At 40.9% G+C, this 17,907-nt stretch overlaps 1 protein-coding gene across 1 annotated transcript; it reads left to right on the top strand.

Moving 5' to 3' along the window:
• Nucleotides 1-3,105: 3,105 nt before the first annotated feature.
• LOC311309910 (uncharacterized protein C14orf132) lies at nt 3,106-17,876 on the top strand (the record flags this gene model as incomplete). Its single annotated transcript, XM_084439259.1, has 2 exons — nt 3,106-3,132; nt 17,649-17,876. 2 exons carry the CDS (start codon nt 3,106-3,108, stop codon nt 17,874-17,876), a joined length of 255 nt encoding a protein of 84 aa, XP_084295385.1.
• Between the last annotated feature and the right edge of the window lie 31 nt (nt 17,877-17,907).

Raw genomic sequence — 17,907 nt, 5'->3', positions numbered from 1 at the left:
ACCCACATTCTTTCTGACACATTTTACAGTGTAGGCAGTGTAGGAATTAGTTGATTGTGGTCCTTGGTATTTATATAAAGGTATTACGTGTGTTGTTACAATTGCCCCCATATGCTGTTACAATCGCCCCTGGATGTGGGGGCAAATGTAACATTTGACTTCTAGTGTTTCAGTCAATATTGTGACTCTAGCATTGCTTGTAAAAACATTTGTTGACTGTTAAAGGACAATGCTCGTTTTTGACAACCTGGACCTTATTTACGACATATTATAAGACGTTTGACTCACCGAGATCACTTTGGTGTAGTTCGGAGGCCTGTAGAAGAAATGTAAAATCCAGCGCGAGCCAGTATGTAATGGCGGTGATCGGGGCAACGAGAATGCAGCTTCTAAAAATCTATTTTCTGCCGCGAAACGGTTGTTTTCATCAATCTGTCTGGATGAATCGCTAGTTGTGCTTACATAGAGAGAATCGGCCTGTTGTGGTATTTCCAATGCCTCTGTAATATGATCTTTAGAAACGTCGTTAGACACGAAATAGCTTCCTCACTTGCTCCAGCACGCATGCGCACAGCGTGCTGGAGCAACGATTGCGCGCTGTGCGCATTAGTGCTGGAGCAAGTGAGGAAGCTATTTCGTTTCGAAAGACGTTTCTAAAGATCATGGCATGTGAAAACCACAACAGTTATGCTCTATGTAAGCCCAACTAGCGATTCATCCAGACAGATTGATGAAAACAACCGTTTCGCGGCAGAAAATAGATTTTTAGAAGCTGCATTCTCGTTGACCCGATCACCGCCATTACATGGATATACTGGCTCGCGCTGGATTTTACATTTCTTCTACAGGCCTCCGAACTACACCAAAGTGATCTCGGTGAGTCAAACGTCTTATAATATGTCGTAAATAAGGTCCAGGTTGTCAAAAACGAACATTGTCCTTTAACAAGTAGAACACAGATACAACTTACCTACATAAAAAATTATCCAAATAGTTCAAGAGGTTTTTGAGTAATGACATCAAAACCTAAAATTGTTACAATTGCCCCCGGTCTCCCCTAGTTCTTCGGTAACTGTAGGCCTTAAGGTTTCCGAGATAAAAATATTTGAACTGGAGATTTTCCCTATTCCCATTCAAGTCAATGGGGAATTTTTATTCACTAATAAATTAATATAAATTAAACTATCAAAGATATTGCTTAGCAATGAGGAGGCACACGATTCCCGATGAAGCCGGTCGATTTGACATATGACTTGTGTGTGTGCCATTAGAACTGTGGGAGGAGTAGGGTGGCAAACTTTTGGGGTTGCTCTAGATCCAAACCAACAAATAAAGTCGACCAAGTAGGCTACTAGAGTGTGTTGCCCTTTGGGGCAACCACACTAATCAGTGAAAAGGGTGGATCTGTGTCCTTGCCACTTTGTGCTCAATGGCAATGAGGCAGTAAACTGAGCTGTTTAAATCTAAGTGTCTTATGAGGGCCTAAAGCTATGGTAGCCTACAGGATATATGAAGGAAATGATCTGAGGCCCAGAAAAGTTTTAAAACAAATTTTCATCAAGAGTAATAACCAGTAACCTCTGACCTCAGGTATGACAGATGCTTTGGAACTCACCCAATACCAGAAGCCAGTTACCCCCTCCACCAGCACCCCTGTAGCCTAACTGTTAAGATTTATCATTGTCATTTTTTCTTGGCTAATATCCCCTGGAGGTTTTGTCCCTTTTGGCAAGTTGTTCGTAGCTCAGCAGGTTATTTCACCACCCAGATGATTCCAGAGAGCCCGGGAAAAAGGCAGCAGATGAAATATTGATGAGTTTAAGAGATTGTGTGTCAGAGCAGTTGTTCTTGTAAATTAATGCTCAGCACTCATGGGCAATTTCCGGCTGGGTCCTGAAGTAGATACATCATTATAATCAATTGAATATCATTACATGATATTAATTGGATATTTTGGAATACAGTAGCCTATATAATCAGCTTTTTATGATGAGCTAGAAATCCCATAACATATCAAGATAGGAATAGCACAGTGTGATCTATAATGATGCAATGCCACTTTGTTCTAATGGCTGAATATAGAATGGACAGAGTAGCTGCACTGTAGTTCCCCTTTGTATAACAGCCAATATAGTGACATGACGTATTACCATACCCCTTAGAATGCTCTATAAATAATGCACAGTAGGCTACTGTAGTTTTATAGACTGTAGTGCCCCGCCCCTAACTTATGACTTAAAGCAGCCTAAATATATTATAGTAGTGTTTTCTTTTAACCTCTAATAATAAACAGGCCACGTATCTCTGTGGAGACTGGGGACTGCAGCAGGGCGGCAGGTTGCTAAATTAGACTTTTCAATTCATCATAGCCTATGTCCTGATAAACGGAGGCAAAAAACAAAGTAAGGATGTCACCCGTATGTCATCATCCTAAGTGACAAGGAAAGCATTGGGATCCTGGAAATAGACCGGATACATTAAATATTTACATATTCATCAAAAGACCATTAATCATACAGCCTCTTTTGCATTTAACATAGGTAGTCCACTCAGCACCATGATGAATTGCTGAGATACCCGCGCTCTCATTAAAAATAGCGCGCGAACATGATTTCCAAAGCACTCTTGCATTGTGGGGTATTTCAATATGCACGGCAGGAATGAGGAACTAGAAGACATCGCTGTCATGACTACAATACCTTGGCACTTTACTTTAATGAGTTTACATTCGGTTCAGAAAAAGAAGGTAGAATAGGCCTGGATAAGGGAAAGGTGTGCTCTAGGAGGCTTTACCCAATATGCCAACAGAGGATTCTCTCTCTCTCTCTCTCTCTCTCTCTCTCTCTCTCTCTCTCTCTCTCTCTCTCTCTCTCTCTCCCTCCCTCTAGGCTGTTGCGCTCTCGCTGTCACTGCAAAGGTTGTCGTCTCGTCTGTTCCCTTCATCAGTCTCTGTATTCCTGAACTTGCCTCACGTTTCGAGCTCGGCTGGTTCCGAGGATGCAATTTTGACGTGAAAGGGCTTTCTTATGTCCTTTCGGGGAGTATAGGACGATTTGATTTGACACTGTTTCAGTTTGACACTTGTGTCCTCAAACGCGTAACGCCATGGATCTCTCATTTATAGCTGCGCAGGTAAGTAAATGACCATTTTTGTATCGTTCATTATATGAAGGTCTAATGCAAGGTATCAAGCCTGGCTAGTTCATTGAACGTTTGAATGTTCAGCAGATTTTTTTTTTTAAGGATTGAAAATGATCTGCTTTTTTACCCTAGTCATTGCTTTAGGTCTCTACGACGAGGCTGGCAAAGTTTCCCTTGTTGGAAACAGCTATACCAAAATGTAATTTGCTGCAATAATGCGATTATGTCTCTCACACCCGTTCTAGAGATGATAAATATTTGTTGCATCGCAGCCTAATAGGCTAATGCAACTTGTTGATCAATTTCAAATTGGTCTGATAAATTGGTATAAAAAGCGAATAGAAAGCACTATTACAACAAATTATATCATACTTATAATTAAATTGAAGTCAATTGATATACAGCACGTAGCCTACATTTTTTGATCAATGACCACAAAGTCACTATTATAGATATATTATTACATATATAACATATCTGAATTGTAGCTCATTTAAATTATCCTCTTATCGTTTCAGTTGCTACATCCAATATGTCAGAGAATGTTAACCAATAGTGTCAATAAAGTGAGCAAGTTTAATAAGCTTGGATCTATATACAGTTAGAGTGGACTTGAGGTTGATCAATAACTATTAAGATCCACTAATGACAGCTACAATGCCACATAATCATGAATTAACTACCTCTAGCAGGCAATTCAAAACAGGCAATTCAAAATGTGCATTACACGCAACATGTTTGTGACATATAGATTATGAGATTCTCTAAATACCCTCATTGTTGCTCATGCATTTCAATGAGGTTGGCTACATCTTTCAGATTACATTGGCGATCCATTAGTAGGCTATGTTGGCCAGGATAGTGGACCATTTTCTCAAATCCTCTTATCATATCCTGTGTTCTCTTTTCAAGGGTAATGTAGATCTTGCAGCGTGCCCACAGCATATTTTATTAGCAAAGTTTAGTAGGCTATGGTCCAATGGCGGGACCACAGCCTGGGAGCATATCTTGGCCTTGGGTTTGACAAAAAGATCAGCCGCCTTCGCCCTGAACCTTGACCTTTCACACACGGAGTATGTAGGCCTACTGTATGTATTACATTGTGACTTGTCATGTAAGATGAAAAAAATGCCGTTCCATATCATTAACTTTGGCAAGGTTGTCATTTAGATGCATCTGCAAATGCACATGATCTAGAAGCAGATTAAGGTCCACATAGTCAGAGGTAAACTGGCATACAGCATTCTGGCATGAAGACATGAACATTTCAACTCACTAACAGGGCTGACCAGAATCGTGCCAAAAACCCACACCAAGGTTTGGCTGAAAAATTATGCAGGATAGAGAACTGTTGGGTGAAACATAAACGAAATATAGAGAAACAATGTTTTATCTCCATCAAATTGAAAAAGCAACCGTACTGTAGATCCTTACTCATGTACAGTATTGGCCTATGATACAATAAGGTGGGTCCTGAATGGGGTGTTTTGGGTTTACAGTACGTCGTTTGTGGGGTACAGGTGTCGTGTTTCTCCCAACGACTGCAGGGAGCAGTGCGATGATGCGAGGGGCGGCTGACAACTCTCCCCCTGGCACCGTCGCACAGCTCTCCATTAGTCTGTGCTGGGTAGTGATGCCTCAGTCTCTGTCCAGTGCCATCTCAGCCTGACAGGCCAGAGACAGCACCTTTAATATTAATACCTTTGCTCACCTCAGCCATACTAGACCAGGTTGCAGAATAGTGCTGTAGACGTTTTAAGGGTAGGCTAACACTTTACAATACGGTGGACACAAATGTGAGTAGTTACTAAGGAACAAGTGAGGGACGAATTAATCGTTAATGAGTAGTTCCTCATTAAAGCTACATGAGATAACTCGGCACTTTGGCAGCCCCTCTGGTCATGGCAAAATTGGCACTGCGTTTTAAGAACCACACTTCCCACAATCCCCTACTCACTTGCTGTAATGATGGGAAAAAAACAAACGTGCGTGGAGCAGACTAGATTGGAAGATTGTAGCTACTTTAATGGACTTTCTGCAAGGATGGTTTCAATGCAGGTAAATACTAGTCTTCTTTCTTTTATGTGCTTAGCAGATTCTGTTTTGCGGGGCGAAGTGTTTGTTGTCTTCCTGATATTGTGACACGCAAAACGCGTCACGTCCGTTTCCACAACAAGATTTCCGGTAACACTTTACAATAAGGGTACATTAGTTAATGCATTATTAAGCATTAAGTAACAGTTAACTAATGTCTCTATTAACCATTTACTAATGTTATTTATGTTAACTAAGGTTAACTCACCTAACCCTAACCCTAACCTTAACTAAGGTATTAATTAACATTAGTAACCTAACCTAACGCTAAATAAGCATTAGTTAACAGTTAACTAATGTTTTTGTGACCCTTATTGTAAAGTGTGACCAGATTTCCCACCAGTTTACTAGCCAGTACACCGAAATTCTAAAATAATAAATTCACAGGGTCTCATGCAGTCTCATGTCACGAAAATGACTTTTGTGATCTTGCTAAGGCCAATTCATAAACTAATAGCAAGTACAGGTGAATATTGAACTATAAAAAAAAGGTATCTCATTGAGCTTTAACTCTGAATCCATAACTATATAGAAGATAATGATGGGTTACTAGAGAACAGACTGGGAAAAACAAGTGAGGCACAAAAGAATCGTTAATGAGTAGTCCCTGATTAACCCTGAATAAACAACAGACTGGGGAATACTATATTAATGAATAATTTGGTAATGATTAGTTCATGAGTATCCGTGATTTGGAATAACAGCCACTTTCTTTCATGAGTCGTTCCTGAGATTAACTATGAATGATCTAACCTGACGCACGAGATGGTTTGCTTCACACAGCCATCTGGGAACGCTCAGTTCAAAACTGTTTGGAAAAGGGCAGGCACTTTCAAAAATACTTGGCAGGTGATTGAATGAACCATCAGTCTACTGTACACTGTCTATCAAGCGCTAACTTCTTCAACCATTCCTCATCACACCTAAACCTGCCCAGCATAGCTGTTTGTATTTCAAATTCGTCAGAACCAACACTGATTGGCGAGATTGTTTTCTAGTATTGTGATTCAATACTACAATTTATTGCAATTTTTTTACACGAACATGTAAAACAGTTGTATCATACAACCTTCAACAGTACAACAGTCAAATTCAATTTGATCTTTCAAAGTTTTATTTCAGTTGAACAAGTCCTTAACATTTACTTTATGTTGAATATTGTTTTTTATATTATATTAGGAGTATTCTGTCCTATAATATATATTATTATATATCTTTCCAAGTTTTAGTTTGAGCCTAATTATTAACATGGACTCACAGGGCAGCCAACAAATAGAGAAAAAAAATAAAAATATGCCCAATATTAAGTTCAAATGTATAGCCCCTTAAAGTGCATACAAACAGCACTAATGTGTTTCTAAAGCTGACAGTCACTACCTGAATTTTGTGAAGCGTTCCGCTGTAGCCGGAAGGGAATCATGGAACATATTTGTTACTTTTTTCCGCCTCTAATAGTATAATATATATATATATATATATATATATATATATATATATATATATATTTATATATATATATATATCTTTTAGATTTTTAGATTTATTTTTACAAAATTGATTTTGAGGCAGCATGGCGATTTAAAAATTGTCACACACAAAAATAGTTTTCAGACTGATTTGCGAAAGATACAGAACATGAGCATGCAAAATCAGGATGGTCTCACAAGGCTATGAATGATCTGCTGAGCAGAACAAACTAGTAATAAATAATTATTTAATCATTAGTTACTTTTTGTGTACTGTATTGTAAAGTGATACAGCATACTGAGTAACTAAGAAGTCCTGCTAGGGTTGCACGACAAAAGATAATAATTGTGATTATTTGCTTCAAAATTAATAATTAATAAAAAGTAATTGTGATTAATAACTGCGATTAATATTTAATATATAATATTAATATATGATAACCAAAATGCTCCCAAATCACGGACGTTGATCCCTTTTTGAGAGTTTATGTACCATCCAGGCATCCTTCTCATTATGCAATGATTGATGGGAAATCACTTGTCGAGTGTCCTGGTCCAGACTTGAACCAGCAACCTGGTGGGATGCTCTAACCACTGGGCTACCGCCATGTATAACTGAGCTGATTGCCTCATAGTGCCACCTAATTGGTTGAGGGTGGTACAGCCCTGGGCATAATGGAATTGCAGTTAATGGGGCTGTGGGTGTCCTGGAGCTCGCTGAAGACTAGTCATCTTTGCTGTGGATGAGGTACAAGAAGATGTACTTTATCACTGACTCTACTACAACCAGGGACAGGTTTTCCTAAACCTCTGTAGCCAAAGAAGCACTTCATTCCACTCCACAGCTCACCTCCACAGATACCAGAATCAATGCTTGACACACAATCCTTTATGTGTGAATGAACCAAATCAAGCTAATGTACTGTAACACCTACAGTCACTGCTGTATGGGAGGCTTTAGCCTAGTGCACTACGTTACACTGAGTGTAACATCTGTTACTAGGTCGGCTACAGAAACAGAGAACTACTTTCACTTAGATGGCTTTGAGAAACTTCAGGACGGTGAGAACATCTCTCAACTGTTAATAGGTTTTAGACCACGCTCTTGCCTGGAACCCTCTACCTGACATCACTGCACTGGCAACAAATAGCCTTAATTGTTTCCCATCCCAAGTGTTAATTTGCCTTGGCATAGCTTTGGGGTGTGTCAGAGACAGTGTACTGTAATTAGCTTGGAGAGCCTCTGGACTGGGTCTCTTCTGTGGTAGTTTTCCATGTTCTAGCTACCAGCCCTCCTTGAATGGGTGAATGGGCAGGCTAAGGATGAACACTGCTGGCTGTTGACAGCTCTTCAGGGTAGGCAAGAACTTTCAGGGACAATCAAGTGGTTCTCAGTGCTTTTAATGAAAACCTTTCACACAATGTTAATGTAAAAGAAGACTTTTGATCAAATGATAACTTCCCCAAAGTACCATCTAGAGCTGCATGTAGAGTGGAGAACTAGATCTAGTTCTCCACTCTACATGCTCACTCAAGATCATGATCACTCAAGCATGATCACTCAAGCATGATGCTTGAAGGTTGTTTTCCCTGCATATTTAGAATGGAAATTGGAGTGCAAATGAGAATGGCAGTGCATTGTAAGGGATGCCATATAGTTACTGAATCATGGCCTGTAGCCAGAGGGGCCCTCTCTAAAAGCTGAGCAAAGACAGCCTAAGCTAGGCAGCATATTTCCAAAACTTAATGGACTTAAAACTGTCTTAAAAAGATTGTCCTATGTCCTGGCATGGTCAAGTGTGGGGACAAATTATGTTATCTAATATAGTCCTGTAGGCGTAGAGTTGTCTTCTACTGCTCTTAATAACCAAGGCCTTGTGAACAAACTGTATTTTTCTGTGTTTCATTCTTCATTAGACTGTCTATGCTTGCATGATGGAAGGGACAAATTATACCAATGTCTTATTTGCCAAGACCGTTCTATTAATACATCCATGGCCAACACCCATATCTTTTGGCATGCTCATTCTCTTCAAATGATGTGTGAGGAAAGCAGTGATTTAGGCAACTGTCTTTATGATATATGTATGCAGCAGCTAGACTTTTTTCAAAGTAAGAATTGGCATGCAAATGTCTTCATGTATTCAGTGCCAATTAGCATGGAAATTAAATTTTGCTTTTCCCAAGTGTTCCCAGGGAATTTGAATATAAAAATCTAACCATTGTCATGCATTTGTATGTTTAATTGAATAGATGACTCATGATCTACTGCATCTATTAATTCAACTGTGAAATATTGTATGGGATAATTTTTCTTGAAGAAAAATCGGCATTTTGAAGTGTGTTTTGCTTTTTAATTAATATTCCTTTTCTGCCTGCCGAGTGGAGTTAAAAATAGGCTTCTTTTTGTTTTATTTTCAGACACTACTAAACCATTGTTTTCTTTGTTAAATGTCACCACAGAATTATTTCACCCAGATTTAGACCTCTCAATGTAACCTTTCTGAAATCATTCAAACATTATGTAGAGCAGATTTTGTTACACATCTCAAGCAATGAAATATAGTTGCTTTCTCATGCAGATCTTTAGTCATGGTAAGGGCTTTTTCTGACCTAGTGACATGCAGAGTGCCCCGATCATGTCCCATTACAGCACGCAGCACTGATGCAGCTTTCCAGGGGACACAGTCTGCTTGCTGGTACCTCGATTAAACACAGTTCAGGATACACAGCAAAATCCTCCCAGACCTCCCAGACCCTCAGAGACCTCCCAGACACATCGTGGACTGGAGAGTAGTGCGGTGACTTGTCATCTGTCCCATCCAGTGACTTGTGTGTGACAAAAAGAAGGCCAAGGGCAAAGGGATGGATAGATCTCTACTCTGCACTGTGGAGCTCTACTGTAGCTGTAAGAGAGGCTGAAGGCTTGGTGAAGTTTCTCTGGTTACTGCAGTGGCATGGTTTTGGCTATTGGACTCCTGTTTGGATTTTCTGTGGAGGTTCTAGCAAAATAAAGATCTTTGAATCATTTAATCATTTAAACATGCAAAGTCATAAGCTGTCACATGCAAAGTGATACACTGTCAGTCATGAGGAATAGCAGGCATTAATCAGTTGCTTTTCTTACCCCTGCATATCTCCTATTAAAGGTGCAGTATGCGCTTTGGCATTTCCTGTTAGACTTCTTCTTTTTTTTTAAGATTTTGAAAAATGGAACCAAACAATCCTCACCCCTTCCTTCAGGCCTCCCTCCAAAGCCACTCCTCCAAACTGGGGTGAAACAAATGACACTCAGTAGGTTGACAGGCAGGTAAGCCATCCAATCATTTGAGGTTGGCAACTTAAAATGATTGGACACACTTATTATAGTCCTGCAACTTCCACAGATTACAGATGTATTTAATTTTAGTGTCAGAGCACTTTATTCATTAGCCTGGCTTCGCCAGACTCAACTCGGAAAAGTGCGAAGGGTCTGGAAACTCACAGTTGCTTTCCGATTCCCATGGGGCATTACCAACAGGCGTAGATCAAAAAGAATAGACCTACAACCAACCAGTGAAAATGCCTCTACGCCGCTCCTCTGTTCCTTCATCTTATTAAACCCGCCCCATATTAGATAACCGTTTGTGATTGGCACAACCAAATTTCAGTTCGAGCAGATTCTGTTACAACGGTTGGATGTCCAGAGTGACTGATCTGCGGAATGAAATCGAATGTGACCTTGCGAGATCAGGCTGGCGACGCCAGGCTATTTATTCATTGATGCTGATGTAATGAGAATTGCAAAGATTGTAACAAAATGGGCTTCTGAGCCAAACCACATACTACACCTTTAATGTTGCCACAAAAATGTGTGCTTATCTCTGTGGGGGCCAGGCACTATCAGTCTGCCTGCCATGCCACTTTAATCGGAACCAAAACCCAGTTGTCTTTGAGTGGTAACAGCATGCTGGTCCAAGATGTGGTCAGAGGATTACAGGCTGGATTCTTTTTTTTCTTTTTTTAAATTCTTTAATTTTTTTAATTCTCAAACACACTTTGTTAAAGTTATGATGTTAAACCAATTACCCTTCATTGATGGGATGGAATAATTTAGTGGAAAATTTAAGGTCCTGTGTGTGTGTGTGTGTGTGTGTGTGTGTGTGTGTGTGTGTGTGTGTGTGTGTGTGTGCGCGTGTGTGCGCGTGTGTGTGTGCATGTGTGCGTATGTGTACTGTATGTCTGTGTGCATGCTTGTGTGCGAGTGCGTGTACACATGCATGTGCACGTGCGTGTGTGTGTGTGTGTGTGTGTGGGCGTACATTCGTCAGTGCATGTACACGGGGGCGTTCTGCTTTCCCCTGTTGGTTTGTGACCCTGGGGATGAATGGCTTGTGTGTGTGTGCGCACATATTAAACAGCCTACTGCCTGTGATGTAGTCCAGCCCTGGGTGAATGGTGTTACATCATAAGGATGCCCAGAGCAGCTGTAGCAACTAACACAGAGAGAGATCCCACCTCTGTGTGATTTACGGTCTAGTGGGTAGGCATTGCTGGGCTGCATACAACACTGAAGACTCAGCCAGGCGCGAGCAGGAGGAGACATCTCAGAGAGAATATCCCTGTTAATTCTCTCCTGTCTAAGAAATAGTCGTCTTGCTCTGTACTTTGTGTGACCACCTCAATAGCAAGACTATTAGCAAGACAAAGGTTAACCGTACTCAGACAAAACCCATTTTCTCCACTGTTTATTTAAAGAAAAGAAAAAATGTTGCCATTATTTAAACTCAGTGGGACATTTCAACTGCGTAGACATGCTTATCTAGGTGCAGGGGAAATGCATAGGAAATTTAGAAGATACAGTACCTGAGTGGGAAATAGGGTGAATTTATCAGAAGAAGACATGCCATGTGATTAGTGTTTTGTACTTCTGGAGTTCTGAGTGAATATGAGAGTAGCTGGCAGCATCCATTCGGTTGCAGATATGAGACGGGGAGGCAGGTTTAAATAACTGGCTGACTCTGTTGAGTCACTCAAGAGTGCTTCATCTTCAGTAATGTGATATCACTTTTACTGGTTTGAGAAATGGCGGCTAGCCAAATATTACTGAAGTAAAATGGAGCTCTGCAATGTGAACACTGCTTTTTGTTCCAGCATCGATATTCTTGGTGTGAAAGGTTCATTTAGTTGAAGACCTCATCGTATGACCTAGGGAAATAGGCTATGACTATGGATTGCAGGTGCTGAAATCCAATAATTGCTCCACATCCTCAAAATAAATTAACAAGTCTCACACAATGGGATTAGCGTTATCTCCAGAATCATAAAATGACAAAGTGTTCCTTACATGCCTCCCATACAGAATACAGTATTAGAATATCAATAGGAGGATAGGGGATTCTGAGAGTGACATGGAAGGAGTTCATTTCCATTAATATACTGTACACAAGCTAATAATACATCTCTCTCCACATAACTGTGCACCATCATATTATAACCATTACTCGTAGACTCCACATTCACTGCACACATATTTGTTTCCAGACAGACATATGCTCAGGGGTTGTAATGTGATGTATTTTGCCGATTTAATATACAGCTAGCAAAAGAGCCCTGAAAAATGTGCAACACATGCAGCATTTTGCTTTGCTAGTGCACATGTGAGATGTGCTTGGCCAGATTGAAGCATGTGTGCCTCAGTGAGGAGAAGCAGCGCATACAAGGCATCTCTGTCCTTTGATTGTATTGCTGGCCATTCCAAGATAGTCTCTCAAAGCATCGACTTCCTCAATATGGTCCTCAGCATATTTTATGCATATTAATGGGATGGGATGTAGTGCACAGTACTACAGTCTAGGAAGGGATCAGTCAAATTAAGGACATGCTTCCAGTACAACATGAATGTGAACACACAGTAGCCTATGTGCACTCCTAGAACCTCACTCTGAGGTTCTAGTGTGAAAACAGTAGCTTTGGGTTCTCTACTTCCCTGTTAGCTGTCTGTAGAGTATAATGCATCATTTTCCCTTCATGTACAGCATTTGCAACCCCTGGCCATAGGGGGGGAAATAATTTAGAGCACAGAAGGCACTTAAATGAGTAGTTTGGTATTTAGCATCATACACCCTGTTATAAGGTTATTTACAATGAGATCTTGAGATATTAGTGCTCATTGCTCATGTCACAGCTAAGTACACAATTGATCTCTATGGGCATGTGTATGGGCCTTAATAGGCCCACAGAGATCCATTGTGTACTACTTAGCTGTAGCACTAATATCTCAAGAGTGCAAAGTCTGTCATTTTTAAAATATGGACTGTTGTATATGATCGTAATAACCCTGTAACAGGGCTGATGATGAATACCAAACTACTCCTTTAAAATGCCATGACTAATGCCATGGACTGAGAACTTATATGAGAAACAGCCAGTAGCCATGTAAAGATGCACAGAAACCATATGGCAGTTGCTTTGTAAGGAGAATCCTAAAGTGCTTTCCAACCTAAGAGCACCAGGCTGGAACTTACTCAAACTCAGCAGAAAATGACCATGGTATGTCAGTGTTTCTTTAATGGAATACAGGCACACACAGTGCCTGGTGCAATGGTGCATATGAATAGTCATGTTTGAATGACACTGCATGTGGGGAATTTGTTTGAAAACAGTTCATTGTAGAACACTATAAAATAGTTCAAATACTAAGAGCCGAGCCGTGAAAGAATAAAATACATTTTCAGGAGGTGAGCACATTGATAGAATAGAGTAACCATTTACTAGAACATTTACATAGAGATGTGACAGTAATAGAAAAAGTATGTTTTCATCAGCGCAGAACATCAACTGAATTGAGTTAATAAATCCAGGTTGTATGTCCAGGCTTCGCATGAAGCCCCAGCCTCACTATCTTGTTGATGTCTCTTAATTATTGGCTCAGCTGTGAGTTAGTGCGGTATCCACAGGGGAGCCAATGTGAGATCCGTTTGTTCTACCCAGAAGGCCATTTTATAAAGCCGTTATGGGCTGTGACAGGCAGGCAGGCACCCCTGTCAGCTTGAGTGTGTAAAGTGTATTGATGTAAAATGTTTTCGCATTGTTTTATGACCTTTTAGGGTTTTATGATTCCAAATTGGATAAAATGAAATAAAATATTACCTTGTAGACAGAACTTAAATGGCCAGTCGGAGAAAAAAACATGTGCATGAGCGAATGAGCATTCGTCTCTCATTCAGACTGAAGTGTTTGTCTCGTAGGCACACTTACAGGACATGGCACTTGGTGCGTAAGGAGTTAGTGAAAAATATATCTACTGTATGTTTACAGTACATGCATGTGCAATGTATGTTTGTTTGAGAGACAGCATGTGTGTATTGGGATGTGGGGTGCATTTGGGTATAACAGCGACATCTCAATAAGGTAACATGAAAAATAAACCTTTGTGTCCCATCTGTTTCCATCAAGTTATATTGATCATGTAAATCATTGACAGTATTGATAGTCCTTGGTGACACCTTTTATAATAGACTGTGTTTCCATAATGGAGAGTCAACTCATTTCTCCCTTTCAAGCACGTTCATGCCCTCCCTACAGTAGTACAGTCAACCTGGCTGAATTCATAGGATATTGAAGTCAAACAAAAAGCTTATTGATTGTATAATAAGAAAACAGATGATGTGCAATGGTGTGAGATGATTCTTCTAAAAGCTTTTGGACTTTTCTCAGTTTCAAGGAAATTGAGACTGAAATTGAGACTGAAGGAACTTTCCATCCAAATGACATTTTCCTGGCAGGTATGTAGGCCTTCATCAGGAGAGCTTGTCACCTACGATTTTAGTTATCCATAGTGCACTATCCCTTTAAATTCTCTTGACTGATCTTTGATGTGTGAAAAGCAAGAGCAGTCAGGTGGAAAACTAAGAAACAGACTCATCTACTGTGCATTCCTTTGGGCATTTCTCTTATCAGGTCTTAAAGGGGTTCAATCCATCACCTTAACTTAAACGTGACTGCCTGTTAAGAAATAACAACTTTGACACATTTGCAAAATTGGGACGCACTCAAACACAGTAGCCAAAATCCTTGGTGGTCTACCCAGTACACAAGATGAAGTTAAGTAGATTAAAGTAATGTCCTTGAGGTAAAGTAATCAGTGCGGGCACCAGACAATTATTAGCAAGAAGGCCTGGGGTTTTCACGGATGATCACTCTTTTTTTTACATGGTCCTAGATATGACAATGCTATTTAGGGACGAATGCAAAGCACATCTAAAGGAACCGACCACAACCAAATGGACTATCAATCATACATGAATAGCCTACTCCCTGACTATCAATCATACATGAATAGCCTACTCCCTGACTATCCATCATACATGAATAGCCTACTCCCTGACTATCCATCATACATGAATAGCCTACTCCCTGACCTTACATACCCAGCAAGTAGCTTCCCATAGTAAGTAGCTATAAGTCTACTTTCTTTTAGCCTACCCAATAATTTGATGATTATTACAAATAGCCAACATGATCTACCATTGCTGCTGTCGCCGCAGTGGGAGAAAAAACCTGGATATTTCTCCATGGCGGGAGTGACAATTGCAGGACCATCGCCAGCGCCTTTGCACTTAGCCAAGCCAAAATTACACAATTCAATCTCATTAGCACAGTACAACAACACAAATCAATGAATTTGGCCAATACAGAATATCAACAAAAAAAACAGCAGAGCCAGCCTACGTGAGTAGTAGAGCTGAAGGCTGGGAGGAATGAAGCAGGCTGTATCTGAGTGAGGGAACACACTTTTGAGAAAGGATAAGGAGTTTTTGCAAGTCATGGTCGAAGCACCAAATACCAAGGCCAGGTGAAGTGAGTTCAAGGCACGGCAAGGCATCAAGTGATTTATGGTGTTTTGACAATAGTCTCTGAACTGTTGATTTCTCCTCCTAGGCCTCTCCTTACATTTGTGACTGGAGGAATCAATGTGCAACATGGCAACTCCTGTTCCAGGATCACACGTTTCGGCCTCCAAAGCTGCCCCTCCAGTAATTCACTTCCAATTGCGTTCATCAGTTGGAGTGTGGTCCAAACAATGCAAAGAAAATTCTCACTGTTTGAAAGTATTTTCCATGAAGAAAAATAAAGTTGAAGAGAGAAGGGAGAGAATTTTCAAATCAAAATGTGTATAGTGCATTTCATACACAGAGGCAACACAATGTGCTTTACAGAGAGCAATGGGGGGATGGACATAGATCCTACTCCTACATTTTCCAGAGGGAAGCAAAAAAACAGTTCACCCGGGGGCCGAAAAGTTGAGCTGTAAAAATTCTTCCCTGACCTCTCTCAACGGGACGATCGAGGAAGGTCCTGTAAAATGTTTAAGTCTATTGGCTAGGAACATTTACAGAGCACTAAACACGGGCTAAATATTTCATAAGAGAGACATGACTGTCAGTAGAGTAGATAAATAGTTACAGAGATGTTACCTACATGGTAGACCATTATGTGTTAGCTACTGTATAACTGTAGTCTATAATTAAGCAATAAACCACGAGAGGCCGTGTGATAGTGATTTTATAACAGCTAGGGGGCGTTGTTAGGCACGACGCGAAGCGGAGTGTCTAAAACCCCCCTAGCTGTCATAAAATCACTATAACACACGGCCTCGAGTGGTTTATTGCTTTTATACAACGGTTACTACAGCTATAAGTGTAAAATAAACACACAGCAACAACAACGTCTACAATGCATTGGATCAAATGGGAGGCGCATTAATACTGAAAATGGAATGATATGCGGTCCCAGGTGTGTGTTACAAAGTATTTTAACACGGCTTCCAGACAATCAGAATCAAGAACCAGAACAAACCATTGTATAATATAATATTTAAGTGTATCACACAATAAAGCACTTAGCAGACAGGCTGCTAAAGAATATAGAGTAAACTAGGTAAGGCCGCTAAGCAGAAGTGGGGAAACAAAAAGCAGAGAGACAAGAAAAAAAGGTGGGGGGATTTCCCGGACCTGGGTATAGATGGGTATATACAAGAGGGGGAGACACTATGAGAGAGGAAGACCGGATTAGTACTATAGCTGCACTGGACCTCTACAGCAATCACAGGGATTTCTACCGGACCCAGGGTGGTCTGCAGATGACAGAGGGGCATCCACTTGACCTGGTTAGACAATAGGAAGGAGAGGCTCTAGGGAGAACAGAGGCAGAACAGGGTTAGTAGCATGAAGAACCACATAAGCAACACCTATCTTCACCAAACAATGCCAGTCGCTATAACACACATATAGATATACACACACCCCATAAAAGGATACACACCAAGGATGTACACAAAGGATTCACTAGCAGGCTGGAGGCTGCCTCTGCGTGTCTCTAGGTCCTGGCTAGTGGTAGGTGTAGGTGAGATTGAATAGGCACATCTTAAGATCTCGCTTACAAAATTCCACAGTTTCAGCCCCTTAGGTGCTCTGGCAAGGTGTACGAGAGGTTGGGGGCATAGAAACAGAAAGCTGCCTCTCCGTGTCTCTTGTCCTGGTTTTTGGAAGTGTTAGGAGTTCAGTACCTGAGGACCTGAGGGATCCACTGGGCATGTACCTAACAACCATATCTGAAATGTATTCAGGTGTGTGACTGTGGAGAGATTGAAAGACTGGAAACATTTTGAAAGAATTTTCATCAGGACATTGCCTCATCCTACAGATAAGGGTTCTGCATTAAACATGTGAACCACCAAACCGTTTCTAGGCCCCTTTTCTTCAATTCTCAGGTGGTGTTTGAGAGAATCACACAAGATAAGTGAAGGGAATGTCAACCAAGAGAAGGAGATTATACTATTGGGCTGGCGATATGGAAGGGGTATTTAGCTACACATATGAAAAGTGTGTTATTATTCATCAATCATTGTGCACAGTTTGATTCCCTCTTGGCACCTAATTGGCTTCCTTATCTGTCTCTCCCCAGATCCCGGTAATGACGGGGGCCTTCATGGACTCACCCAACGATGACTACAGCACTGACCACTCCCTCTTCAACTCCTCAGCCAGCGTCCATGCAGCGTCCATGGCAGCCCACGGCCAGCAGGAGGAGCCCCAGTCTATGTCCCGCGATGCCATCTGGCTCTGGATCGCCATCACGGCTACCATAGGGAACATTGTGGTTGTTGGTGTGGTGTATGCCTTCACTTTCTGAGCCCGAAGCTGTCACTGTATCAAACAGTAGC

Source organism: Borostomias antarcticus, assembly GCF_949987555.1.
Source record: "Borostomias antarcticus genome assembly, chromosome: 6".
Lineage (NCBI taxonomy): Eukaryota > Metazoa > Chordata > Actinopteri > Stomiiformes > Stomiidae > Borostomias > Borostomias antarcticus.
The sequence above is the reverse complement of the archived record's forward strand: the minus strand, read 5'-3'. Positions and strand labels throughout refer to the sequence as shown.